Raw genomic sequence first — 27,727 nt, 5'->3', positions numbered from 1 at the left:
CGTTTTGTGTCTAAGCAAATTACGCTCCAAAACCATATACTGTCTATGTCCAAAACCATGTCCAAAACGCGTTACTCGGTTTAGAACGTAAGCTCCGCACCTCACTTCCGGTTCTGGCGCTGGTGTTAGAACGTAAGCTCCGCCCCTTGCTTCCGGTTCTGGCGCTGGGGTTCTGAAACTGGTGGTGCTGCGGGTCTGCAGCTGGATACTATAGGAGATAGGAGCAATACATAATATCATTAATCCGCTGAATTTGTTTTAGCTTTTCTCTGGCCTCTCACTCACTTACCCCCATTACAGTTGTGTTGGCGCGAGCGAGAGAAAAACATTAATTTCATAGATTGTAGGCTGAATGTGAAACATTTTTCATTTTTGGTAAATTATTCAATTAAATCTGGCAGTCATCGACTTTTCAAAAAACTGAGATCGACTGTTGATGCCTATATTGTTCGTGAGGAAAATTGCTTATTTTATTCGTAGATTTGTGTGTGTGTGTGTGTGAGAGAGAGATCTGGCAACACTGTTTTGTGCGTAGCCTATGTGGTGGAAATTTTGATTCTTTCCAGAGACTCGTTCATTTTCAGTTCGTTCACCAAAATGATTCGTTCAGATTCGTTCAGTGAAAATTTCTTCATTTTACATAAATACGCCAGCAGGTGGCAAAAAATAGAATATTTTGTGCTATGTCTCAACGAACGTATTTACAAAAGAATTTAATTAAAATAAATTATCGTTAAAAAGCACAAGGTTTTCTTGCATAACATTTTAATTGTTTGGTCAGACACATTCATAAATCTGGGATTATATTAAACGTTGAGTTATAATTGCGTTTTGCATCCGCTTTCTGCTGATTGAGATTGGATTGAATCACATGCTAAATGACCGATCGACCCGGTATTCTCATTCATTTCATTCACTAACGAGCTGCTAATAGCGCCGCGCTGCTGTGGAGGAAGGAATTTTCAGTGAACGAGAAATATGAGTCAATGGATTACGTGAACGAGAACGATTCGTTCACCTAAAAGATTCGTTCAAAAAGAACGATTCGTTCACGAACGTAACATCCTTCTCTGTCAAGGAGGGGGACGTTTCGGATTGTCTTGGTAATGGCGGACACATGTGGCCAAGTCCTCCTTGGGTCTGGACTGACAGTCCTTTCCCACCCTCTTATGTACATCAAGGTTTTAGTTCAGGTAAGATTTACACATTACACGCAAAAATGACACCAGCAGCAAGTTCTCGACTGCACATGCGCTGCTGTCGAGCAGTTTCGATAGCATGTTGATAAATGTTAGCCAGTTGGTTTGTTAACAGTAACCTGTTTATATGGTAATATTTCCTTTTCAGACACGAGCATTTTTGTGTGCAGTACATGTGTTTGCAGGGATGAAGGTGTTGATGCTCGTTATTCCTAAATGTTTTATCAGGGTTATTGACCGCTGTCTATCTAATGTGTGAGTTAATGCTCTGAAAGGTCAACCTTTAAGGTCTGTCATGACTAATTTTTATAGCAATTTTAGCACGTATACCAACAACTCGTACTATTCTAATGTATAACTTTGCCCCCTGAAAACAACGCGAACTGCATATTCACATCAGTGTCTGGTGTCATTTAGTGTTGTGGTAAAGCACGTCTGTCTTTCTGGCTATTGATTTGAACTTTGCTGCAGGATATTGTGATAACAGTAAGGCTGTGTGCTTTACATAACACTGTATTGCAGTCTGATAACAAATGTATGGTGTAGTTGGCAAGCACAGATGTCACCCCATTGTTTTGTGTAAAAGAAAATGTAGGCTATATTTTCTAAATAACACAATCCTTTTCTTATTTGTATAATCTAAATTAGGTTTATACCCAATTTGACATTGTTTACTTCTGATATGTTGTGACATGTTTTCACAGTATTGTAATATTTCTTCTTTCTTCCAAGTCAGATATTGTAACAACACTACTGCCTTGTGTCTACATGTGTTTACTTTCAGGGACAATTAAATGTATTGTGTATCAATTTCACACCCGTCTTTAATGGCACACTAACTTCATCTTTTGTATCTTTGCAAATATAGGTTGGACATGAACCTCTTCCTCCTACTCTAGGCAGGAATATGTTTGGTCGACAAGTGTACCAGCTTCCAGGGCTCTTTGCATATGGTAAGATTAAGTGAATGGTTGCTTGTACAGTGTGTCTACATTGCCGTTCATTTATATGGTCTCCAATGTAATTTTAGAAATTCTGGAAAATGCATGCATTTCTTATGCTTTCATTTATGTCTTTCAGCCAAACACATCATCAAAATCGATGGGAAATTAGGCCTGTTTAAGGGTCTCACTCCAAGGCTTTGTGCTGGGACCATTGGCACCCTTGTCCACAGTAAAGTCTTGCAGGTACGAAATGCACACCAGGTTCTTCAGAGGTTTATTTCTTGTAAACCTCTTTGATAAGAAAGTGTCTGCTAAGAATAGAAATAGACAGGAATTTTATCATACAGTTACAGTATATGCTAAGAATGTATTGACTGTAGGAAAGATACCATATAATTTTTAGGATTGATGCATGTAAAGTGATGTAAATTAAGGCTGGAATACACTACTTTTCCCCAGATTTCCCCCCCATTTGCCGTCTGAATGTGTAGCTGGTAGTTGATGGAAGTCATAGCCAGTCTCCAGATTTTGGGAAGTCTGAATTGATTGATTTAGCAGAAAATCATGTAGTGAATGATGGACACAAACTGTATATTATCATCATTATTATTACTATATTCAGACTATGATTCCATTCATTTGGATCATATTTTTAGCTGATTTTAGAACTCGTTTTGAATTGTTTTCATATCCTATAGCAACGACGAGGCACATATTTCTTTGAAGTTGTTTTGTTTTTCGAATGGCTTGAAAGTCTGGAAGTTCAAGGATTACTCATCCTGTCATCCTGTCGTTTTCTCTGTAACATTAAGTCAGCAAGTGTTTGATGGCTTGTGTAAGTCATGTGTATTCCAGCCTTTAGTTAGGTGTCTGTAACTGTGATCTGTGCAGAGTGTTACTGGCTGTGCTGTTCAGACTGTTGCAATGTGACTTTTGTAATTTTCTGGCTGGGCACAGTTGAGCAGAGGTTATTTATACTTTTGATATGGCTCTAACCTTTTGTTATAACCCACAGAAGTGCCAGGAGGAAAAAATTGAGGTAGGAACTAGGAACACATGCATGTTTTCAGAAGTATTATTTTAGTGCTTCAATCCAGCATATGCATCTTTCTTTCTTTCTTTCTTTCTTTCTTTCTTTCTTTCTTTCTTTCTTTCTTTCTTTCTTTCTTTCTTTCTTTCTTTCTTTCTTTCTTTCTTTCTTTCTTTCTTTCTTTCTTTCTTTCTTTCTTTCTTTCTTTCTTTCTTTCTTTCTAAACTTTGGCTTCATTGCTCCAGACTGTTGCACTGTTGTATAATAGCATGCATCTCATTTCTTCGCCCTTTCAGATGGTGAGAAGCGGCCAGAAAGCAGAGGATGGTTCACTGCAACATGTAGTAAATGAGGTGAGATGCATAAAGCAGAATTTCAGCCTGTTCACATGGTCACAAGTCTGATGTGACTGAATAACACGTATAGAAAATATTTCAAAACAGGCTGTCATGTTTGCACCAATCATTGTCGTCTGAAATGTTTTGTGTGTATTTTTGATGTTTTTTTCTACTTTCCTTTCGTTTTATTTGTTCTCTCAGACCACTAAAGAGATGATTGCACGCTCATGTGCTACAATTGTCACGCACCCTTTACATGGTAAATACAGTTACCGGTAATACAATAAATTACATGTTTTGTGATTTGAGTCTCACTTTTCTCTCACTCTGTGAATGTCACTGTTGTCTTTTTTTTCCATACAGTGATCACTCTCAGGTGCATGGTCCAATTTATTGGTAGAGAAGCCAAATACAGGTCAGTCATTTTCTTTTCTGGGTTTTCACGATTTCTTCTCTCCATCACAAATTTCATATTTTTTTGTTTCTTCCAGTGGCGTCTTTGACTCCATAGTTACCATCTACAGGGAAGAGGGAATCCTGGGTTTTTTTGCGTAAGTGCAAATTGACACTTTCAAATCATGTAGTCTGTGATTTGCCTCATGATGCTGTTCTTCTAAAGTTGTGATTTTCTAAATGCATGAGGAAGCATAAATGTGTGTGGGGGGGAAATCAGTCTAACCTCACAAATGTACTAGTCATTTTAAGTGCTAAATAAATAAAATATTAAATGGGTTTTACATGAAACATTTTCCTGAATGTTGTCAAGCAATCTTACAACTTATCCAAACAGTCTTTAACTTCACTGTTTATGTGTTTGTCAACCCACAGTGGCCTCATTCCTCGTTTACTGGGTGATGCTCTTTCCCTGTGGATCTGCAACATGCTTGCTCACTTCATAAACACATACACCATAGACGACTCGGTACGTAAGCACACACACCAACTCATGTATGAACAATAAAGCATCTGGAACCTAGATTTGTACAAATATTCATTTTTATAAGTATGTGAGATACTTTTAATTTTTCTGTATTTATTGTTTCATCACTGCATAGTGTTCTGCTAGAACAACAGTTGTACATATGTAGCGATCATAGTTGCATTGTGTATACTGAGTCGATTATCCTGTTGTGCCTATCTCAGACGAGTCATACAGGAGAGATCAAGAACTGCTCTCAAGCTGTGACCGGGGTAAGTCGTCTTGACACAAGCTATTCACATGATCAGTAGGGCTGTCACTTTACGTTCGAAAATCGATTGCACAATCGATCGGACCAGCCAACCCAAGTTTCGAAAATGAAAATGGGTAATCAATTTTAACGGCCTTATCTCGGAGCGCGTCCACCTCATCACGATACGCCTGCAGCGAACGCGCATTACACAGCAACTTCAGGCTCTGACAAACACACATAATGTAACGGCCACCTAGTTTTAAGTAGTGTTCATGACATGAATGTTGATATACCTTTAAGATGACTTCTATGGCGTACGTTATTGTATGCGTGCTGTTCTTATGTGAGCGCGCACATACACTGAGAGTGAGAATGCTCGCGCAAAGAGAAAGAATACTGCTGATTTATTATAATGTGTTTACTTACACTTTGATTTGTAGCGTCTTTGAGAGTGTTTTCTTTTCCCTGCTCTTTGACGTGTGTGAAGAGTGTGCTTAACAGAGAGCAAACATTTATAAAAGACTCATGGAACTACCAGTTCGTTTGCACTGTATTTCCTATTCTTCATCTGGGCAGGCTTCAAACTCTCTGACAGAAGTTACAATAACAGCAAATTATACTTAATGTGTCTCTTTTTTGTGAATGTGAATTCTGCCGGTATTCAGACAATCTCATACATACAAATACAGATTCGTGCTACAATCGCCTACATAGGTGAAATTAGTTTGAGATTTTTAATCGTAAACGCAGCTATGTTGAAGCCTGCAGTAATGTTTTTCATTGATGTTATGGCAGTCCACTTATTTTTCGAGAATGTCGCACTCCTGTTTGTCATTGTGCACGAAACTTCACGCCAATAAATCATCAGAAATATTGCTTGCTTGTGCGCGTCTCAAGCGCCCTCTGTACATTCGACCTAATGCCTGTTAGTTGTCCGTGGATTTGCCTATATTTGGCGTTGAAAATGGAAACATCTTTAGACATGAAAAATCGATTTTACAATCGATTCAATGAACACTTATGTCTCAAATCTTTTTCACAAAAGTGACAGCCCTAATGATCATTGGGAAGCGCAAAGTATCGTTTGATTCTATTTTGATACCACCCTCTACAAAGCATGTAAATAATTAGTATATTCTACCAAATTTTGAGCTAAGTGACTAAATAATGTCTGTCAATCAATAGCCATTGGCTGGTAAATTGTTGGATTTTTACTCGGCAGTTATTTTACTCGCAGCACTGATATATTTTGTGTACTGTCTAGTAAGCGCTTAGGGCACCACCTACTCATTAAAAGACTTGGGCTGACGGAAAAGAATGCCAAGCTCATTTATCAAGGCGTGGAATATAAGTCAAATTATAATAAAGCGTTTTTCCTAAATTAAAATATAGAAGTAGAAAACACGAGACAATTATTGTTTTTTTTTTGAGAACCAGATGTCAGCTGAAAGAGTTGATTGGAGAGAGATGTTTTGCTTTATATATGTGGGTCTGTGTGTGTCTGGCGAGTAAAAAAATAAATGAAATGTACTAGCCAATGGTGAATCTATTTTTAATGTGTTTGTAGAGGGTTGTTTTGATTGACTGACTAGGGTTTGCTATTGCTCTCATTCTAACAATTTTTTTCTTTTTGACATTTTCTCAGTTTTTTGCAAGTATGCTGACGTATCCATTTGTATTGGTGTCCAACCTGATGGCAGTAAATAACTGTGGGTAAGGGATTTTGTGTGACTAGTGGAAGCGTTTGTGAATGAAATTAAAGGAGATTTGCATGCATAGTGAGTCAATAGTCAGAGATCTGGTTTCTTAGCTTCATAAGAAGCTTTTAATCTTAAACTTGTTAAAAGCTTTCACCTCATGATCAAGTTCTGTAACTATAGTTATCAATTATTCACTACTTCTACTGGCATGTAGGCTACCTGTATTTGCTGAACTGATCCTTACCATATTTAAGACTAATGCAGGTATACAGATAATAATTTGTAAGTAATGTTTCTCCTGATCTGACCCAGGCTGGCTGGAGGTCTGCCACCTTATGCTGCCATTTACCCCAACTGGCTCCACTGCTGGGGTCACCTGAGCCGAGAGGTGAGCAGTTTTCTTTTCTTTTCTTTTTAAAACAAGTTACTTATAATGGGGATTTGAGTTTTGTTAACTGTTCTTGAATGTCTCCGTTCTTCTGCTAATGACCTTCTAAAGTTAATTGGAATCTGACTAGGCTAATCGAGTTAAAGGGCTAATAGAATTAAAGCACCATACTACTGTAATAATGAGTTTAACTACGTGACTGCATAAAACAACCAAAAAGAGTTTCTTCTCTTGTCATCCAATAAGTTCATCTGTTGACTGGATGAGTGGCAGAACATCTTTAGCAACAGCTTTAACAACTTTAGCAAAATTTTATTGACCACTATGCCTAGAAGTGACCTACTTCCTAAAACACTTCACATAGGTTATTAGAAATTGTTACCATTTGAAGAAACTCAGATAATCTAATTCTGATTCCCCCTCTCTCCTTGTGTGTCTCAGGGCAACATGAGCAGAGGCAACAGTCTGTTCTTCAGGAAGTTGCCTGCCGGGAAGATGTATGCCATTGAGCAGAAGAGATTTTTTTGAATGGGAAGCTATCAGCATAGTCTATAATAATGATAATATAATTGAGATGACCCATAAAGTTGGACTCCTAATCCTTCGTATGCACTTGTTTAAGACGACAAACTTTTTTTTTTGATAATCAGTCTGAATCAGCCTCCAGGATTATTACTGTTCATTTTATCAGTACCTTTTCACTACATTGTGATTTGCATTGATTTGAAAACATGAAGAGCTTTATTTTAATACCCAGGGATTTGTATACATAATCAAGTAAAATAAATCGCAGTATAATTTCAGCGACGCTCTCGAGGGCGCTCTTGACTATCTGTGCCCCTTACAACTGTTTTATTTTTTTGCTCGACCATAATGCTCGTCAGTAATTCTAGATCTGTGTTTGTCTCTACTGGTTCATGCACTGACTGACTGACAGACAAACAAACAAGAAATTCTCTGTCCTGTTAATAACAGACTTACTTGTGTTTATGTGAGAGGAAGTTTATGCAGCACTTTGAGCCACTGTATTGTCTACCTGATGTGTTTGACCCTCACCTTGGTCATCTTGACACACAAGCCTCTGTGGCTTCATATCAGTGAGTGAGTTTGGACAGTGTTTGGTGTGGAGGTCGACTTCCACCCACGTCTCCATCAGAGCTTCATTCCAGTCAGAAACAGTTAATTTTTATTTCTAGTGACATTCAAATGGACCCAAATAAATGTGAGAATGCTTTTTTTGGTCTTTGTGTCTGTCCATCATCTGCACAACAGACTAGTGCTAAACATACAGCAACTACTATAGCTATAACATTGTGTTTCTTTCATCTTTCATTTTATTTATCATTGTGCAGAAAATAAATACAGGGTAAATGAAATGCAATTAACAAGAACTGGAAATACCATAATTATTTACATATGATGCGAGCAAGAATATGCGGATGAGGGATGATTTATTAAATAGCTATTTATTAACAACTATGGGTCTTCAACAAGGGGTCTTACCAATTGTTTGATAATGTAAAATGTTTGTGGGGGGAAAATGCATTAAATCAAATTATTAGTAATCAAGCTAAGCTGAAGTAGTTAATACTAAATGTAGACATGAGAATTAAAAAAATTTGCTTAAGTAAAACTTAAATGAAAGGTACATTTATATGGCTTTGTACATGAATATTTAAATGCCTGGGAAAACACAGGAAAATAGTATTATGGTGCAATATGCTTTTTTGGCTAGATTTACTGCACTCAGAATTTTTTTATGTGGTCAAATTGTTAGTCATGTGATCTAAACCCTCTTCAAGTTATATAATTATATGATTGGTACTTTATAAAGTACTAACAAGTACTATTATTTTTTTTTATTTACATTTACATTTATTCATTTAGCTGACGCTTTTATCCAAAGCGACTTACAAATGAGAGCAATAGAAGCAATTAAACTAACAGTAGGACAACAGTATGTAAGTGCTATGACCCTTCGCAGTTCAATCTAACGCAGGATTTATTTTTATTTTTATATAAAGATAGAATAGTGGAGAAAGAGTAGTGTTACTGGATGAAGTGCTGTCGAAAAAAATAGGTCTTCAGCAGTTTTTTAAAAAATGGCTACAGACTCAGCAGCTCTGATTGAGTAAGGCAGACCGTTCCACCAGCAGGGAACAGTCATGGTAAAGGTCCGAGAAAGAGATTTTGTGCCTCTTTGAGATGGCACCTCAAGACGCCGCTCGCTTGCAGAGCGCAAGTTTCTGGATGGCACATAAGTCTGAAGTAATGAGTTTAGGTACAGGGGAGCAGTGCCAGTGGTTGTTCTGTAGGCAAACGTCAAGGACTTGAATTTGATGCGAGCGGCAACCGGCAACCAGTGCAATTCTTTGAGGAGGGGAGTGACGTGTGCTCTCTTCGGCTCGTTGAAAACCACTCTAGCTGCAGCATTCTGGATCAGTTGCAGAGGTTTGACAGTGCAAGCTGGGAGACCAGCCAGGAGAGCATTGCAATAATCTAGTCTGGATAGAACAATTGCCTTGTTCTATTAAAAAAACTTTTTATTTTGTATTACTTTTTATTTAAAAAAACTTACTGAGTGCTGCTTAATCTGTCTCTATCCACCAATACTGGCCTGAAAAGGGTTTTAAGATCTCTGATCTAATTCTTTCTCCTCGTGTTTCATAAACGAGACCCTATACCATACCGATGAGTCCCAAGCAGTTTTCACCCGCGCCAGGTGGGGGCAGTGATGCTCACTGACGTGATCCACAAAAACACAACACGTTCCTGAGAAGAAGAAGTATTTCAAGATGTCGTCGCTGAATGACAGATCAGTTTGGGATGAGGTGGAGGTCTGTTTTATATATATTTTTAGGTTCAATTCTATTTTCCAAAACTGGTTAATGTTGTATACATGTGGAGAAACATGCTGTATGTTGAAAGACACGTGTTTAAATTATGTTTGAGCACGGGCGTTGTGTCTTGATGGTTTTCTAATGGAAGAGCATAGCATGACACAGTGAATTTCATTTCGCTTCATTCCCTTTTTATAAGCGCGTGCGTTCATCCCTACGATCATGCAGCGTGATAAATAATGACAGATCGACTCTGATTGTAATTCGTTCCAAAATTACAGGAAGATCACAATAACTTACATCTTAAGTAAAAGTGTGGAGATAGCTTGCTAGGATAACATTAGCAGAGATAAGCTAACGGTGATCATGGGAATCGATGTGTTCTTCTGCTCATTAAGTTTGATCAGATGTTCTCCGAGTATTCCTATTCAGTAGTATGATTAAGTTAGATATCTGACGTTTATGAGGTTAGGGTCTGGAAGACTTAGAAACATAACCTTACAGGCACAGGCAGGCAGATGTGCTAATAAATAAAGTATATTCTTTTTCACTCAACCCGTATTCACACATGAGCTCGTTGTATTTTACAGGATGGCATCGGCGAGGAAGTTCTTAAGATGTCCACTGAAGAGATTGTTCAGAGGACTCGTCTTTTGGACAGTGAGATTAAGGTAACGTTACCCTTCATACTGTAAATCATATTCATTGTGCTGCAGATAATTGTTTTCAGTGTCTGCATGCAGTTCTGCATGTCATTATAATGTGTATGATTTCAGATCATGAAGAGTGAGGTTCTGCGTGTCACTCATGAGCTGCAGGCCATGAAAGACAAGATCAAGGAAAACACAGAGAAAATCAAAGTGAACAAGACTCTGCCCTACCTCGTCTCTAACGTCATAGAGGTAAAAATATGTGCCTGAACGGGGCAGTGGGGAGCTTTATAAATGCCTTTCTGTCTGCGTACGAGATTTAAAGTTTGTATGCGTTGTATGTTTGAATGGAAGCTGCTGGATGTAGATCCTAATGACCAGGAAGAGGATGGGGCCAACATTGATCTGGACTCGCAGAGGAAGGGCAAGTGTGCCGTCATCAAAACCTCCACACGGCAGGTGAGTCGAATAGATTTTATGAATAGCGGCAGTCTTGTTTTTCTGTGGCTTATCATCATGCTTTTTTTCTTCTTTACAAACATTTTCCAGTACTTTTGTGTAGGTTTTAGCTTTTAATATCTTTGTCTTAAGGGTTTTAAAATGTATGACAGTAGTGATTCACTGAAATTTTAGAAACCAAAAATATTAATCTGAAATTGAAAATTGTCACACTTTAGATTAGGGTCCAATTCTCACTAATAACTAACTATTAACTACTATATTTGCTACTTAAACTCCTAATTACTGCTTATTAATAGTTTGTAAGGTAGTTAAGTTTAGGTATTGGGTAGGATTAAGGGATGAAGAGTATAGTCATGCAGAATAAGGCATTATGTTTTGGATGTATATAAATATTTGATCGGCTGAGATATTGAGAGGCTGCTTGTTGCCAAACTTTACAATTATTGGTTTAATATGTCACCCGATTACACAACGCCCTGAACATCATACTAGTGATGCACCGAAATGAAAATTCTGGGCCGAAACCGATACCGAAAATTTAGGATGCACTTGGCCGAAAACCCCCCGAAACTGAAGCCGAAAATGGCTTCTTTTAAAAACTTTAATATATATTTATTTATATTGCTTAATTTTTAATGGATCTGAAATGAAAAAAATCACAAACCAATAGAATAATCATCAAACTTTTATTACCACTAACAGTTACATAACAAAACCTAAAATATTTTATATATTATATATATTTTATATTACATGAGGCACACGCGCGCGGTCTCTTGCTCTCTCTCCCTCTCTGCCGTGCACGCGCTACACGGTTTGGAGCACAGTCTCTGTCTCGCGGGCGCGCTCGCTCTAGATTCTGGAGATTTTAACTATTTTGCGGGCATCAGTGAGCCACTATCAATATGCGGGAGACTCCCGGAACTTCCGGGAGATTTGGGATGTCTGTATTTCTATACTGAAATAATATCGCCATTATAATTATTGATTTTTCATTACGCAATTTTTTGGTGCCCTCTCAGCTCATGCGCGTGGTGGGAGCGGCGGCGCTGGTTGTCCTCATCTGAAACTTTAAAATACTTCCATACCGCTGACATGCTCAATCTTTGCAGACTGCAAACAGCTCGACCGTGAGTGAAACCTGCTTGAGCACGGAGGGGCGGGGTGGGGTGGGGTGGGTGACGAGTGACAGCTCGACCGTGAGTGAAACCCAAGCGCTTGTGCGCGGATGGGAGGGGCGCGGTTGACATTCATTTTCGGTTGACATTTTCGGCTGGCTTTTTTATTTCGGCCCGAAACCTATAATGCCATTTTCGGCGACCGAAATTTCGGTGCACCCCTACATCATACCAAGTTCAGTTACCCAAATGAATTACCAAAACGTTATTTTTGGTTTTGTCGTTTCTGTAAAAATGTATTTATGTTCATCACTAATATATAGTGCTGTAATTGCAGACCTATTTCCTGCCTGTGATTGGTTTGGTGGATGCTGAGAAACTGAAACCTGGAGATCTTGTGGTAAGTGAAAATTAATTTCACTTGACCGATTTCTTCTGGATACTCATTCTTAAATTGTTGTTTTTGTCTATTTTGCTTAGAAATGTGTTGAATGTGCTTCTGGATCTGTTTGCAGGGTGTGAATAAAGACTCCTACCTGATTTTGGAGACTCTACCCACTGAGTATGACTCTAGAGTTAAGGCCATGGAAGTGGATGAGAGGCCTACAGAGCAGTACAGTGACATCGGTGGCCTTGACAAACAGATCCAAGAGGTACTGGCTGATAAATGGCCTCATTCCAGTCACCAGAAGTTGCTCACAATGACAGTTTGGCAGTTGCTGAGCTCACTGCTTTTCTCTTTGCAGCTGGTGGAGGCGATTGTTCTGCCCATGAACCACAAAGAGAAGTTTGAGAATCTGGGCATCCAACCGCCAAAGGGAGTGCTGATGTATGGGCCACCAGGCACAGGAAAGACCTTGCTGGCCAGAGCCTGTGCAGCCCAAACCAAGGTGCAGTGTCTCTGAGCGAGAGAGAACCATCAGTGCTGTGCTGCTTTTATAATGGATACCAAATATCCTTAATGTGGCTTATTAACATTCACTACAGTTTTTGTCTTGGTGTCTCAAATTGTACCTTACTTTTGTCCTTTCTCAGGCAACATTTTTGAAGTTGGCTGGCCCTCAACTGGTGCAGATGTTTATTGGTGATGGTGCCAAACTGGTGCGTGACGCATTTGCTCTCGCCAAAGAGAAAGCTCCCTCCATCATCTTCATCGATGAGTTAGACGCTATTGGCACCAAGCGCTTTGACAGTGAGAAGGCCGGAGACAGAGAGGTGCAGAGGACCATGCTGGAGCTGCTCAATCAGTTAGACGGCTTTCAGCCCAACATGCAAGTGAAGGTACACACTTGTGCCCATATGCTACTCTGTCACAAACATGGGCCTGTCAGCCTTGTGGTGTAACTTGTTTTTTCTTGTTTCCTCCAAGGTGATTGCCGCCACTAACAGGGTGGATATCCTTGACCCTGCTCTGCTGCGTTCAGGTCGTCTGGATCGTAAGATTGAGTTCCCCATGCCCAACGAGGAGGCCCGTGCTCGCATTATGCAGATCCACTCGCGCAAGATGAACGTCTGGTATGGAACATTTGTTCTTTTGCATCTCAATGTGGTCTTAGGTGTTGTGATGAGAAAATATAGATTTTATTTATCAATAGTTTCAGCTTTTGCTTTTATGCATTTGCTTTTAAATGGTCATCCACTGATGAGACACTTGTGTAGTGGTAGAGCACACAGTATAGCTGCACGATTCTGGATACATTTAGAATCATGATTTTACATTTAGTATCACGATTCTGAACAGACAACTAAATAAAATAACATGTACATTACTAGAGGTTCTGGCAGAATATTACCAGTAATTACTGCATTGTATTTAATGTAATTCGCTCTGTGCACGAGAAAAATGCTAACTTCCGGCTTGAGGGTGGAAATTGGGTACTTCGTTTACGGTTTCCGTCTTGTTTACATCAGTGAACCGGCGTTAAGTTAGTTTAATCGTTCGCAATGGACCTAAAACATAAAATAAAAACTTGTGAAATGTCAAGTCAATATAAGAAAACAACTCACCAAGGCAAAAAAGTCATCGGCTTTTATTCTCGATTCTCTGTCTTCTCACTTCGTCGTCAGCTCTTCAAAGTTATCACTTTCACTCATAACTGTAATCGTTTGATTGCATTTATAATTCTCTTTCTCAACATCTATCCTTTGATACGGAGTGTCTGGAGATCCTGCTTCATCTGACTCGCTCTCTCTCTCAATGTCTCTGACAGCGGCAGTGTCGCCGGCGCAGTCTTAGTGGGCTGCTACCATTGGCTCGTTGGAGTGTCAATCAATGCAGCGCGATCAATGATTGGACGAAACACTTTCTCTTCTAAAGCACTCGTTTTTCTCTCTTATAGAGAGCCTAAGTCCCGCCCCTCCGCTTCCGGCTCATGGGACCTTATTTCGGAAAAAATATGTATGGAAGTCAATGGCGAGAGATAACTTATCTTTTTATTCCGTCTGAACTGTCCCCTGAACTACACATATGATGTTTGTCAATTTAAAAGGTAAATATGAAAGTCAAGAAAGTCGCAGTTTGTCATAAAACAGAAGAGTAACGTTTAGTTGTATGTGAAAATCGCTCGATGAACTACATCTCTCGTCTCGCACTATGTAGCCTACGTCACAAGATCCGTTGCTCGTATGTGTGTATTCTGGCTCAAAACACGAGTCAGGCATGACGGCGTAACGTTAGGATTATAATGTAAGACTATAGAAAAAATGACAGACGTTAGCTTCAGTAAAGTTAGCTTCATTCATTGAGAGAAAAGGTATGACGTCGCATGTGCGCCTTCTGGGTTTGTAGTCTTTGTAATTACGTATTTTCACAGTCTTATACCTCAACAGTTTTACATCAAACTGCGACTTTCTTGACTTTAAAATGTATCTTTTAAATTGACAAACATCATATGTGTAATTCAGGGCACAATTCAAACGAGATCAAAATATTTGTTGTCTCTCGCCATTGACTACCATACAATATTTTTCCGAAATAAGGTCCCATGGTGGTCGACCGGAAGGGGAGGGACTTAGGCTCTCTATTCTTTTTAATTTTCCCATCTTTTTACACATCTTTCAACTCTTACTTGTAGCCTGGATTATCCGGGTTACACTCTCCCTGCTTTGAAGATATGCATGTCCCGCTGCATCCTTTTGGCTGCAATGTCACTACAGTAGAATTCCCACTGACGTTACACGTTTTCTGAGGATTATCTCCAAGAGAATAGGGCTCTCCCAATGACACAGTGAAAGCTGCACTGAGCCCCTGCAGTAATGACTGCACAACCAGAGAAAGGGGATTACACAACGTGGGGTACTGTAGCCTTCTTGTCGGAATATACATCCTCTACTACCTCGTCCATCAGGCTACCGGAAACTAGACACCCCCTATCGGTTTCGCAGACGGAAGTAGCATATGCTAACGTGCACATAGTCTATTACATGTTTAATTGTAATGAAAAAAAAAAAAACTTCACTTGTTTCATTGCTGAATGAATCAGTGTTTTTGAACAAATCTCTTAAATAAATGATTCAATGACAAATAAAATGAAGTGTCACCAACAGTCACTTGTCTGTTGCGTACCTGCACTTCTCAATGTACCGGTAATCGATACAATCGTTTTCGAAGCAACCATGTTACTTTCAATAGGTGATTTGCTCTATTTTGATCGCTACCTTAGACACCAGTTTTTATATCCAAACTATAAAATGAAAAGAGTGTTTGTGAAGCTGTTTCTTACTTATACATGATAATGGCTCTCTGTGGGTCAGCAGCAGCGCCAACACAGATTTTAATGTTCCAGTGTGATTTTGTCATAGGTTTAATAGACACGGGTGAATCATTATCATTTAGGATTAAAATCGCGTGGTTGTTTGAATCAAGATATTTTAACAATTAATCGTGCAGCTCTTAGCACACAGTTATTGTGGGCAGGACATGAAGTTGAACCTGCAAAACAAGCTTGGATGAGCTTCCAGAGCTTATTTAATGTTTTATTGCTTTTTGGTTTTTTTGCATGATAGTCAAGTGTCCATCTGTTAAACTAAAGTGCCACTGTTATGGAAATTTAATTTAGAATTCTAAAAAATGCAAAAATTTGTTCTCTCCCACCATTTATCGCATTATCCCATAACTTTTTGTGTGTGCTTTAGCCCTGATGTGAACTATGAAGAATTGGCACGCTGTACTGATGACTTCAATGGAGCTCAATGTAAAGCTGTGTGTGTTGAGGCTGTAAGTATGATCATTGCAACCTTTTATTAATTTACCTTTACTGCTTATATCTTTTTGGTGTGGTGGTGTAAGCATTGTGGTTAAGGCCCTGTACTCGGATGTCATTTGTGTGATAAGTTTAGATTTCAAAAAGGGGAGACACGTGTACTAAAAAGTACTCTGGCCTTTTACATGCTTTAATGCAAGATACAACCCATCTGACTATCACTTGTTTTAATGCACAAATAAACCTAAAACAAAAAATGTTTTGCTAGCAAAACAGAATCTGAATCTAACAATTGAATGCTCTACTTAATGTTTTTATGGGAATAGTCATTGCTCCTGATTGTTATTACATGATGTTAAATACACATGTATTGTTCCATTTTGTGTGTTAGGGCATGATTGCTTTGCGGCGTGGGGCCACTGAACTTAACCACGAGGATTACATGGAGGGCATTCTGGAGGTGCAGGCGAAGAAGAAGGCCAATCTGCAGTACTATGCTTAATGCAGTGGATGGCTGTGTGTGTGTGTGTGTGTCTGTGTGCACCCGCATATGTGTGTGCAAGTGTGTGTGAGCGTGTAAGTGGTCCAACAGCAGGATCAGGCACAGCTGTGAACCTGTGCTGCTAAGATCCAGTAATGTTCTGAGTAATTACCTGGTTCTGATAGAGACGGATCAGCCAAATTTAGAGTGTACTGCCTCACAGTAATGACTTATGGAATCATTTTCAGTTAACCTTATGTTTGTCTTTCAATTCAGTAAAACACTTTTTTCCATTATTTGTTTGTGCCTTCTTTCTATGAAATGTTATGTTTCTGCATATCTCCACTGCTATTATACGAGATTAGGAATATCAGTAGTGAATGATCCTAATTTTGTAATCAAGCTCTCCCATTTTTCACATCATAAGTGTAGTTTGTAATTTTTTAAACACTCCCAATCTGCCTTTGGTCATACAATTAGTCCCATCCAAAACTCATGCCATTGGTTTCACAAATGCTGCTGCATTGTGCCAAGGCTGCTTGAGATCCTCAGACAAAGAGGAAAGATTACAACCTAGAACCTACATTGCTAGGATGGAAGAAAGTATTTTAACTTTTTTCTTTTCTTATATATATATATGATCTTTAAGAAAAAAAAAACTTACATTTAATCATTCAAAAATAAATGCCTATTGATCCTATAAGTCAATGATATGACTAAAAAGACTCTCAAATGTTTATTTTTCATGTAAAAAGGATTGCATATAAGGGCAATCAAAATCATAATTCATCAGCATGCCCCCACTGCACAAACAGTTTGAGTGGCATCATTATGATGGGAAGTACAGGTGTATTTTATCTAAAACTTGTTGGCTCCTCTGCACATGTCACGGGAAAACATTAATTGAATCCTGTCTTATCAGTTCCCACATTCTGTTGGAAACTTGTTTTGTTGATGGGGTGAAGTTCATGCTAAATCTCACAGCTGAATGGGTAAAACATTTTTTTTATATTTTTCTACAGAAATGGTCCAGCTCAGTCCCAGAATCTGTTTGCTAAATCAATCTGTTTGCCTCTCTTCATTGCTCATCTCTACTAACTGTCACTTCATGTGTCCCAGATGGTATCGGTGAACTCTTGCGTTGCTCCTTTTCTCCTCCCTTCTGACCTCTGCATTTGACCCATAAGCACACAAGCAGACCGCTGCAGTGCTTCCGGAGTGCTGGGTCACAGCAAGCGTACAGCAAAGGGTTCAAACAGCTGTTTATGTAGCCCAGACAGATGGAGTATGGATGGGCCGCCACCAACCACTGGTCGAAACTGCAGGAAAAGGGAAGGATGCCCAGTTCCACCATAGCGGAGAGTGTCTTGTTAGTGTGGAAGGGTAGCCAGCAGAGGAAGAAGGCCAGCACAAGGGTGATGATGATGCGGAGGAGCCTGCGTTGCCGCGTATGATCGGGGCGCAGGCCTAGGCTGAAGTGTCGGGAAAGGAGACGCCCCAGCCAGCCGTAGCAGAGCAGAAGCACTACCAGGGGTAACAGAAAGCCAAGAAGAGTTGATTTTAACCCCAAAGCTGCTGACCACATCAGCTCCGCTTGCTCTGAAGCTGCAGGGTCTAGTTCACTTGAGATCAAACTGGAGTAGTCCATGTCACACAAGCAGGAGAACGCATGTTCATCCTGCCTGTCGCCATCAGCCCCCACTTCCAAATCCACCTCCCTAACAGTTCGTAGAAGCAGAGCAGGCAGTGCCAGGATTCCAGCCGTCAGCCACACGGTTCCCACAATCCACTTGGCACGTGTGGCTGACCGTCCCTGCTTTGGTCCATTGCCACTCTGTCGTATGATGACGCAGTAGCGCTCAACGCTAAGCCCAGTCAGAGAAAACACACTCGCGTACATGTTCAGTGCCACGATGTAACTGCTCACCTGACACAGAACTTGGCCGAAGGGCCAGTGGTAGCCCAGCGCTGTGTACGTCGCCCACAGAGGCAGGGTCATGACGAAGGCCAGGTCAGCCAATGCTAGACTGGCTATTAAAGACTCAGTCACTGAACGAGAAGATGTGGAGCGGCAAGGAGGAGGATCAGAGGATTGGGAAGATTTAGAGCAGCTGCCAATCCTCCCGCGGCCTCTCACTCGGCGGTCCAGGTACACCCATAGCACTAATCCGTTACCCAGCGAGCCCACGAAAAACACCAAGAGGTACACACTCGGAATCAGCACCCAAGTTGGAGACCATTCACTGTAGTCGCATAAGGGAAAGGGAAAGGGAGAGGGTGAAGGGAAGGGCAGAGACCCAGACATCTGAGAGCCACACACTTGCACCTACTGCAGAAAGCAAGTAAATGACATGAGCAGGAAAGACAGAACTGAGAGATTCTTCTGAGTCTTAGTGTTAGAATGTTTTGCAGTGATAATTTTCAAGAAACGCGATTATTGATGAACTTTATCCTTGTTTTTCCCCCGGATTCTTGTTTGATCTATATTTGTAAGTTTCCCACGAATGAGCTGAAAGAGTCAGTGACTCTTCCTTCCTCCTCAATCTTCTTCGATTTCTGTGGGATATCACTAATAGACAAAAGAAGAAGAAAAAAGATTATTAGAAACTGTGCATTAAAAATAGATGAGAAAGAACTTATATTATTTCTTCGTAAACAACCGTATCACAGTGGCTTATATACACTGCACAGGCATAAAAGAAGTCACAAACTCTAATATGTTGCTGGACTTACTTTAGCTTTGACTGTGCTGTGCATTCGTTGTGGAATTGTTTCGACACTTATGTAACATCACAACATTTATTTCCATTAAGAGTTGCATTCATTTCTGGCTGAGATTTTATATTGACAATGGAAGAGTCAAACCACTAAAGTCTACTCCAAAACATCCCAAACACTTTTAATGGGGTTAAAGTCAGGACTCTGTGGTGGCCAATTCATGTGTGAAAATGGTTCCCCATGCTCCCTGAACCATTCTTTCCAGTGATTTGACTCTTTATTGTCAAACTGGGTCTCTAGCCATTTTCAAGAAACAGCTGAAGACGCATCTTTTTTTTGAACACTTGACCCATTAATATTAACACTTACTATTCTAAAACTAATTTAAAAAAACAATCTGGCTACATGTACTGTGCTAGACAGCTGGGATTATTCACAGCACTTGCATATTTTTGCCCTATTGTTGGCTTGATTGCTTCAGTTGCTCTCCTCATTTGTAAGTCACTTACGCTAAAAGCGTCCGCTCAATGATTAAATGTAATTTATTGCCATCCTTAAATGTGGCCATGGGATACATCTTCCAACATAGGTGTTTAACATTAAAGGTATACTGCATCAGTTAGGGTTAAAATAATTGTTGCCAAACATATAACATGCCAAAAACATATTAATCACTGCAATAATTATTAATAATTGATCGTAGACTCTTAAGTATTTGCATGTTTAAATACAAACAGCGACTTTTTTTGACCATGCAGTTTTACACTTTTTGCATTTAACTTTATCTTGTGTACTTATCAATTTTATGCTTGAAACAATGTGGCTCATGATAAACTTCTAGTAATGTCACTTTAGATAAGAGTGTCTGCTAAGTGAATAAACATAAATAAAACAGAATATATTTTAAATCGATCACTATATGACAAACCTTCTCTTTTGTCTAATATAACCAGAAGAAAAAATTCCATATATATATATTCCATACTACATATAGGAAAAGCTGCAATAAAATCTATTTCACAAAAGCAATGCTCAGGTGAAAATCCAACATGAACCAAAGAATTTCATACCTGCTTTAAGGATTTATTTCTGCTTCTGTTATAATGTCCCCAGTTCCTTGTTTGCGATTAATCTCTCTTTGTTTTCAGATTGTCTTTTTGAAGGAAGAACATAAGTCACTCTGTAACATGGTTTTCTCTTGATCTCTCTCCCAACTTTTTCCTCTCCCAGAATTGAATGCTTCCTTCTGTTTCTCACATACAGGGGAAGTGCTCTTTAAAGACCTGCTCTTCTTTGTGTCCATTCCCGTTTCTGTTCTGTCCTCCTCCTCTCGCACAGGACCACCCCGCAGCAGTTTTGTGAGATATCCAAACAGTCCTCCTGCTCTTAAACAGACTAAGCAAACTCAGAACACCTCAGGGTTGAAAGAAGCTTTATACACATGACAATGTCTTTCATCGTAGCAAACAGAAAACCTCTGGCAAATACAGACATGAGGTTGTATTAGCAAATATAATATGCATTCTCACAAACAATGGTTTACCTAAAACATTGGGAGATCAGTAAATCAAAGACATTATGAGTGGCCCATTGTTGTACAGACTGTGTTCATTGAATCAAACTGGAGGGTGATTTTATACCAAGACTAGTAAGAGGTAGACCTGTTTATTTGCATACATTTGCATATCAGCACATTCCTTAAATTTGAAACACATTAATAGATACAACATTTTTTTATTTATCAACATATGTACTTTCCTAAAGCTCTAAAGTAACAATTTCTCAACAATTCTATCCTGTTAATTTCAGAGAATAGAATCACATAAACTTGCTGTATTTTATAATTTTTTATAATTTTCTGGCACAGAGAGTGGTAGACGGGTAAGTAGTGTAAGAAATTTTCCGAGTTACAAAGTAATTTGATTGGGTGGATTTCAGAAAATAAACAATAAACATGCCATAATTAATGTGAAATAAACACAGCAAATTAAAGTGAAATACAATTAGTTAAAATGTATGGAAACAAATCTCATTATCAATCAGTCTCACGTCACATAACCTGATATACATTCATGTGAACTGTTCACCTGCCACTGTTTAACCAATAGGCCTACATTCATTGTGTTGGTTCTATGTGAGCTCAGCTGCATGTTTGAGGGCCAGTTTGAACAGTCTGAGTGTTGTTTAGACACTTCAAAAAGTCAGGGATTCCCTACTGTGGGATTTGTGTGTTTTTGCATGTTGAGAGTCTCAATAAGAATAAAAAAAAAAGGGAAAGTCTTTTGTCTTGAAGAAAATTTTGTTGTCAGGTCAACAGGACAGCGATTTATGAGGCAACACAAGGACACACTGCAAATATTTAGAAATGCAATTGTGTTTTCTCAAACTAACTGGAATGAATAGGGCTTTTCACACTGCGCTTAACCCCAGGTTTTTCTGCGTGATAGGAAAAATGTCAAACGGCGATGGAAAAGGCGATAATTGGAGTGAAGAAGAGACCGTCATTCTTTATAGTTCAAAAAGTTAACTCAGAAAAAAACTTGATATTACAGTCAGAGATGTGTAATATGATGACGCGCAATGATAGAGCCTTTATGTAAACAGGTCACGTGCTGGGTTTGTCCAGTCAGTAACTGATTTGAACCCGGGGTTTAGGAATGTGCAGTGTGAATTGGCAGTTTATGAATACCCAGGATTAACTGTTAATCCCGGGTATAGTATACAATGTGAAACGTGAAGCAAGATAACCCAGGATTCCGTTCACCCGGGGTTTAGAAAGACCTAGGGTTAACTATGTTTAGTGTGAAAAGCCCTAATATGTGCAGAACTTGCTCATATGAGAGTTTTATTAGCAGTGTTACAGATAAAATATTTTCACCTCCATTTGAACTATAGTGTACCAAATTACTCAATAAAACAAAAAACATTGAGCCAGTAGGAGGCCAATAGATTTTGTATCTCATGCCTGGTGATTTTAAGTGACAGCCTTGGTTACTGCATGCCATAGCCTATGTAGAAGTAGAATACACATTTTCACACTAGCCTCTCAGTGCCAGAAAGACATTCATTTTTCCTCTATTGCCCCTGATTGATCTCAGCTGTACAAACAGTAAGGGTCTATAAAGAAGTCATGAGGTCATATGTATGACATGAGTTAAACACACTCTGATCCAAAAGCAGTGGGTCAAACTATAAATTGTCATACCCCATGCAAAACATGTTAGGAAAACAGGATAAACTAACAATAATTTAAGAATTATTTAAGAAACGGATCATTAGCCTATAGCTTTCCTTTTCATTTATTGCAAGCAAAATTGCTAAATAGCTAGTAATAAAAATGCACTTTTGCTGAATGGCCAAAGGGCATTTCGTGATATATCTCCTTTTGTGTTCCAGGAAGAGGAAAGTGACATGAGCGTGGGGAAAATGATCTGTGGAGGGTGCAACTCATTTAACAGTGCAGTACAGCAAATTACTGAATAAAGGGACTGAAGACATCCACATCCCAAGATTTGAGAGATCCACATTTTTTATTTTACAGCGGATTTGCACAAATCTTTGATTTATAGAAAACAATTAACAGCAATAACTAATTTATGTCTATTTTGAAACACATTTATGACAATATTTTTTGTATTATTATAATTATTGTTATTATGGCAGTGCAATCTTTTTCAATGTATAGTACAATGATCATGTGTGAATCAGGTGTGTTTAATTTAACCCTCTGCAATTTCATTTAAAATACAAAAATATAGCATAATATTCAGCCAAAAAGTAAAGTAACAATTCTATCATATGACATCTAGCCTAAGCCTGGCTCCGCCCTCCTACTTATACGCTCAACTTTAATTTTCCTTCAGTACTACGTCTGGGCGGCAGTGGTAGGTTGTCTACAAACCGGAAGGTTGGTGGTTCAATCCCTGGTTTTCTCAGGTACATTTTTTACCGGTCCAATCAGCGAACAGAGGGAGTGGCTGAGAACGATGACGTTGAGGTTGTGCGCTAGTTTGAGTTGACATACATCACGACCAAATGTTAGCGATTGGTTATGGCAGATCCAATAGTTTTAAACTTCAACAGAATACCCGCCTTCAAGGAAGTTAACGCTTGTCAATGGAGAGAGGCCAGACTCTCTGTACAAATGAAATGTACGAGAGTCTGGTAGAACCTCTTATATACCTACTGTCTATGGGTAGAACCAGGCTATATGACATCCCCTTTCACCAATGAAATTCAAATCTATTTACCATGTGCTTGACATTTTTGGAAACAAGAAAGCGAAGGAGACATTATTAGCACATGTTAGGTCACATGCTGTCAAAGCCCCATATGAGTAATAAAAATAAATTAAAAAAGTTGTACATCCAAATGTTTTTTTTTTCTAAGGTTTTTGGTCATTTAATGCACATTTTGTAAAAACAACCTCAAAGACCAAAAAATCTGTGCGTCATGCATAAATGGCAAAGTCCTTTTAGCGGATGCCTATTTTCTGTGTTGCTGCTATTGTTCAGAACTGGTTGGCAGTATAGCCTTTTTGCCTATAGTTTTAAGTTGACGTTTAAAAACAAAGGGGAAAAGCTGTACCTTTTCCAGAAAGTATTGATGATAGTGACAGCAGTGCATCAAAAATGAGGTCATAGTAAAAAAGGAAGAAGTTGAAGATCAAGGAGGATGTGATGGCAGAGATGGAGAATATATAAGTCATAGATTGTTGTGGAAGTCAAGCATTTGGGTGCATTATGCCAGTTTGGAAGATGTGATCCACACTACAAGAGGGTCATTTCCTATTTCCCTCACTACACTAACAAGCATAGACTCTCCAAAAATGATGACAAAACAGGTAAAAATCGAGTTACATGTGAAAAGTGTGGGCTACACTTGTCTTGTTGATTTTCACTTGTGGTAGAATCATCGATTTGGAATTCTGAGAAAGAAAGAATGTTAAAAATTATGTATATTTATTGAAAAAAAAGTTTGCACAATATTAGCAGTCTGGGACTTTCCATGAATCAGGAACACTGTAGATAAAGTGTGTGTGTGTGTGTGTGTGTGCTTTATAGCACTGCAGATAAATTAGAAACAACGAGATACACATGCAATCATAAATATTTCACAGAATTCTCAAACTCTCAATTAGCATAAAACCGCATGTTCCTTTTATTGGTCGCATAAAGGTTCAGTAAGATTTGCTGGCTTATAGTGGTAACAAGAAGCTAGGCCTACACTGAAAAGACTGCATGTCTACATCACACAATGTTTTTCAAGAGATTTTAAGTTTTAAAATAGACATTCATGAGGAAAAGCAGGTAGTAGCCTATAAAGGGCATTTATGCAAATGACAGTGATATGACACATTAACCTTTGAAAAATCTCAGCATCAGAATCCTCACAACCCACTCAGTTGAACCACTTTTCTGGATAAAAGGATTAGCCGTGAAAGAGTACACATACACAATGAGAGCCATATTTTAACAATAAATTATAATCAGACAGTTTCCCTTTCACTATTAAGTGCAAAATTAAATCAAAATTACAAGCTTTAGCTTACAAGCTTTAGCATTGAGCACACACAGTTTTAACATACAGCTGAGATTTAAGCTGTGAATGCTTCTTTGACCACTTAACTCAAGATATAGAAGATCTCTGCATTCTCACTGCATGATACCACTACCAGCTTTACAAGGAACAATGCAGAAGCCCTAGTGTTTGTGATGTTAGAGGACACCCCACCAGAAGAGAGCTAGTGAGAGCAGTATTCCCACCACAGAGCGGCTGGACACTGACACAGGAGCTGTGTTACACAGGTCAGAGGTACAGCAGGAGTACTTGAAGCTGGAAAGTTTGGGAAATCTCTCAGCGACGACGTTGCGATTACAATCAGAGTACTTTATACACTGCCTGTATGTGTCGCCACCTTAAAAAAACAACATGAAAAGTCAAAGGGTCATTGGAATGGTTGTGCCATTTTGGCCATTTTACAGATTTTTTTTTAAAAGTATGAGTGAGCTGACACCTCTTTCGTAGACGGACACGCAGGCATCATCATAGTAGCAGTCTCGAATTTTAGAGCATGAGCCCGAGTAGTCCTTACAATGGTAACATTTAATTGCAGAGCCTAAAGAGACACATGGACAGAGAGAACTTAATTTTTTGCAAGAATACGACTCCAAAATAGGATAAAAACACACTGTGAAAATAGGATCAATGGCAATACATACCAAACTCCAGCAGAGCCAGAACGAACACCACACACACTCCAACAGAAGCTTTCATGATGCCTTCAGTTTACCAGTCTAATTGTGGAAGAGAGAGAGAGAAATTGTCTGAATGTTACTGATACCATTGAATGCTCAACATAAATTTAGATTAAAAAATAATAATCCTAAATTTAATTTATAAACATGCCAACATGGTCTCAAGCCCTCACATTCAGATTATGATTAGACCAAATGTTTAGACTTATTACAGGTTCACGTGATGAACACCTAGTTGCTTCAGTAATGTGCTCAAAAATGCTTAATGGTGTGAAGAATGTCATTTACTCCCCAATTTTGTTCCAAACCTGTATAACTTTCTGTCGTGTAACATAAATTAAGATATTTTGAGAAATGTTGTTGTTTTTGTTCATACAATGGAAGTCAATTTAGTCACTAAAACTGATTTGTTACCAACAATCTTCAAAATAGCATATTTTGTGTTACACAGAAGTAAGAAAGTTATACAAGCTTGGAACAACATTATGCTGAGTAGATGATGACAGAGTTTTATTTTTTTAGACAACTAACATAATCCTGGTAAGAGAAAGAATTGTGGGTCATCTAAGTAATGGATAATTAAGGTAAATCCAGTTTTGGCCAATGATCTGACCTATATTAACTACTACCATTATTACTGCAACCTATTGTTGTTGTTATTTTATATTTTAGCTTTATACATAATTAGAATATATTGGTGTATTATTTGTCTTTTGAAATGTATTCAGCCTTGTATGAACAACCTAATATAATAATTAACAATACATATAACAATTAACATAAATGTAACATATTTATATTTATGGCATTATTACGACGTAACATTTATGAAAAAATACTCTTGTTCTGAGAACACATTTCAAACTCTGTTAAAATTGACCTTCACAAATACTTGATCCTGCTCTTAATATATGCCTGTGTTTTATTTTTCAATTGTTTAGAGTCAATTGTGTTTAGACTCTAAATTAAACTCTAAAAGAGTTTAGACTCTAAATTGTGTTTAGAGTCACTGCAGCTTGTCTCACTTTTATTACATTTTGAATTAATTGATTTTCTTTACAGAGTTTAGTAAAAATGTATAGTATTAACATATATCTTACACATTTAATAGAGTTGTATGAAACATAAACCAATAGGCTACTTTAAATAAATAAAACGTCACACATTTTATCATAAATGTCTACCATAACCTTAAAAAAAAACATGTCTATGGAAAAATTAAATGCGTTTAATGCAAATTGCAAATCAGCCTGGGTCACAAGCAAAGATTGTCCCTAAGCAGTGTGCTGTTATCTTGACCAGTTACTCTTCTGCAGTCTTACCTCAGTGTGAAGAAGGAATCCAACCAGAGAGACATCCAAACCAGTCTGAAAACTGGAGAGCTTGAGCCCGATCACTCTTCTTTAAACACGCCCACAATGCTCTTCAAAGAGTCTTTTGTGTCCTTTTTATTACATACTGTCCTAAAATATTTAAATCGAATATATTATGTTATGGGTTTAAAAATAAATAATATTGCTATAAGAATGCACAAATAATTGATTAATCACAAAGTAATGTACTATACATTTGCAGCAGGGACAGTCACCCTGAAACAGAGCTATTTTAGTAGAGTAATATTGATAGTACATTGCTATTTCTTTAACTCTTCAATTCCTGTAGTCAAAAGCTGAATGTTAATCTTTTTCACTCTTGTACAATGACATTTTCCATCCCTGTTTAACCAGCCAGGAGCCAAAATCTTGCCGTTCAACGTACTTGCACAATGTTTATATTGTTCCTTTAAGACACAAAGAATGTCTTTCTCATCGGTTCACTTATTTTATTCTTCTTCTCTCTTAACAATTCTTGTTTAACCTTTTCTGATGATCTGTTGACGCTTCCCTGTTGATTCAGCACTGACTTTTGTTATGGAAATTTTACTTTTTAATGAGTTCTTTTACTTTTAGATGGGTACAACTTTTATTAACATTGAAGATGTATTGTTTACTCATGAGCATTTAAAGGAATATAATCATATAAGCAAAAAGCACATTATTAAAGATACAAAACCAAGCTTTTAGAAATGTTAAAAGTTAGGACAAACTTTCTCTGAGTCATGTAAAGGCTGACAATATGTGTGTGCGCAGTTTCGATCAGCAGTTAAGATATGTAGCTAAAAGCAGGAAACTTTTTGCTGACATGACAAGTGTTCTGTCTAGATAGAAATAAAGTTGGACATGAGATCA

At 38.4% G+C, this 27,727-nt stretch overlaps 4 protein-coding genes across 4 annotated transcripts; 2 read left to right on the top strand and 2 right to left on the bottom strand.

Annotated features, from left to right (window-relative positions):
• The first annotated feature begins 115 nt into the window (after positions 1-115).
• Positions 116-8,392, top strand: mtch2 (mitochondrial carrier homolog 2). Its single transcript, XM_079600262.1, has 13 exons — positions 116-1,193; positions 2,068-2,152; positions 2,280-2,386; positions 3,159-3,182; positions 3,470-3,526; positions 3,713-3,770; positions 3,875-3,926; positions 4,003-4,062; positions 4,340-4,433; positions 4,655-4,702; positions 6,329-6,396; positions 6,696-6,771; positions 7,213-8,392. Exons 1-13 carry the CDS (start codon positions 1,107-1,109, stop codon positions 7,297-7,299), a joined length of 903 nt encoding a protein of 300 aa, XP_079456388.1. The 5' UTR covers positions 116-1,106; the 3' UTR covers positions 7,300-8,392.
• A 662-nt stretch (positions 8,393-9,054) lies between these two features.
• Positions 9,055-16,820, top strand: psmc3 (proteasome 26S subunit, ATPase 3). The gene is made up of 11 exons (XM_079639495.1): positions 9,055-9,608; positions 10,202-10,282; positions 10,388-10,513; positions 10,616-10,720; positions 12,179-12,241; positions 12,357-12,494; positions 12,588-12,731; positions 12,877-13,122; positions 13,211-13,356; positions 15,976-16,057; positions 16,435-16,820. Exons 1-11 carry the CDS (start codon positions 9,567-9,569, stop codon positions 16,543-16,545), a joined length of 1,284 nt encoding a protein of 427 aa, XP_079495621.1. The 5' UTR covers positions 9,055-9,566; the 3' UTR covers positions 16,546-16,820.
• A 782-nt stretch (positions 16,821-17,602) lies between these two features.
• Positions 17,603-18,829, bottom strand: aplnr2 (apelin receptor 2; the record flags this gene model as incomplete). The annotated part of the gene is made up of 1 exon (XM_079585197.1): positions 17,603-18,829. One exon carries the CDS (start codon positions 18,827-18,829, stop codon positions 17,603-17,605), a length of 1,227 nt encoding a protein of 408 aa, XP_079441323.1.
• Positions 18,830-24,181: 5,352 nt separating this feature from the next.
• Positions 24,182-26,879, bottom strand: cd59a (CD59 molecule (CD59 blood group) a). The gene is made up of 4 exons (XM_079595616.1): positions 26,822-26,879; positions 25,464-25,538; positions 25,259-25,360; positions 24,182-25,159 (listed from the first exon to the last, which is right to left on the bottom strand). Exons 2-4 carry the CDS (start codon positions 25,516-25,518, stop codon positions 24,960-24,962), a joined length of 357 nt encoding a protein of 118 aa, XP_079451742.1. The 5' UTR covers positions 25,519-25,538; positions 26,822-26,879; the 3' UTR covers positions 24,182-24,959.
• Positions 26,880-27,727: the final 848 nt, after the last annotated feature.

This window comes from Phoxinus phoxinus (assembly GCF_949152265.1).
Source record: "Phoxinus phoxinus genome assembly, chromosome: 2".
NCBI lineage: Eukaryota > Metazoa > Chordata > Actinopteri > Cypriniformes > Leuciscidae > Phoxinus > Phoxinus phoxinus.
This window is presented reverse-complemented; position numbering and strand designations above follow the sequence as displayed.

Coding starts and splice junctions, on each gene's coding strand:
- mtch2 (XM_079600262.1), top strand. CDS start 1,107: ATGGCGGACACATGTGGCCAAGTCCTCCTTGGGTCTGGACTGACAGTC. Junction 3,771..3,874: donor TGTCACGCACCCTTTACATG/GTAAATACAGTT, acceptor TTTTCCATACAG/TGATCACTCTCAGGTGCATG. Junction 6,397..6,695: donor ATGGCAGTAAATAACTGTGG/GTAAGGGATTTT, acceptor GATCTGACCCAG/GCTGGCTGGAGGTCTGCCAC.
- psmc3 (XM_079639495.1), top strand. CDS start 9,567: ATGTCGTCGCTGAATGACAGATCAGTTTGGGATGAGGTGGAG. Junction 10,514..10,615: donor TCGTCTCTAACGTCATAGAG/GTAAAAATATGT, acceptor TTTGAATGGAAG/CTGCTGGATGTAGATCCTAA. Junction 12,242..12,356: donor TGAAACCTGGAGATCTTGTG/GTAAGTGAAAAT, acceptor ATCTGTTTGCAG/GGTGTGAATAAAGACTCCTA.
- cd59a (XM_079595616.1), bottom strand. CDS start 25,518: ATGAAAGCTTCTGTTGGAGTGTGTGTGGTGTTCGTTCTGGCTCTGCTG. Junction 25,361..25,463: donor TCTGGCTCTGCTGGAGTTTG/GTATGTATTGCC, acceptor GTGTCTCTTTAG/GCTCTGCAATTAAATGTTAC. Junction 25,160..25,258: donor CGTGTCCGTCTACGAAAGAG/GTGTCAGCTCAC, acceptor TGTTTTTTTAAG/GTGGCGACACATACAGGCAG.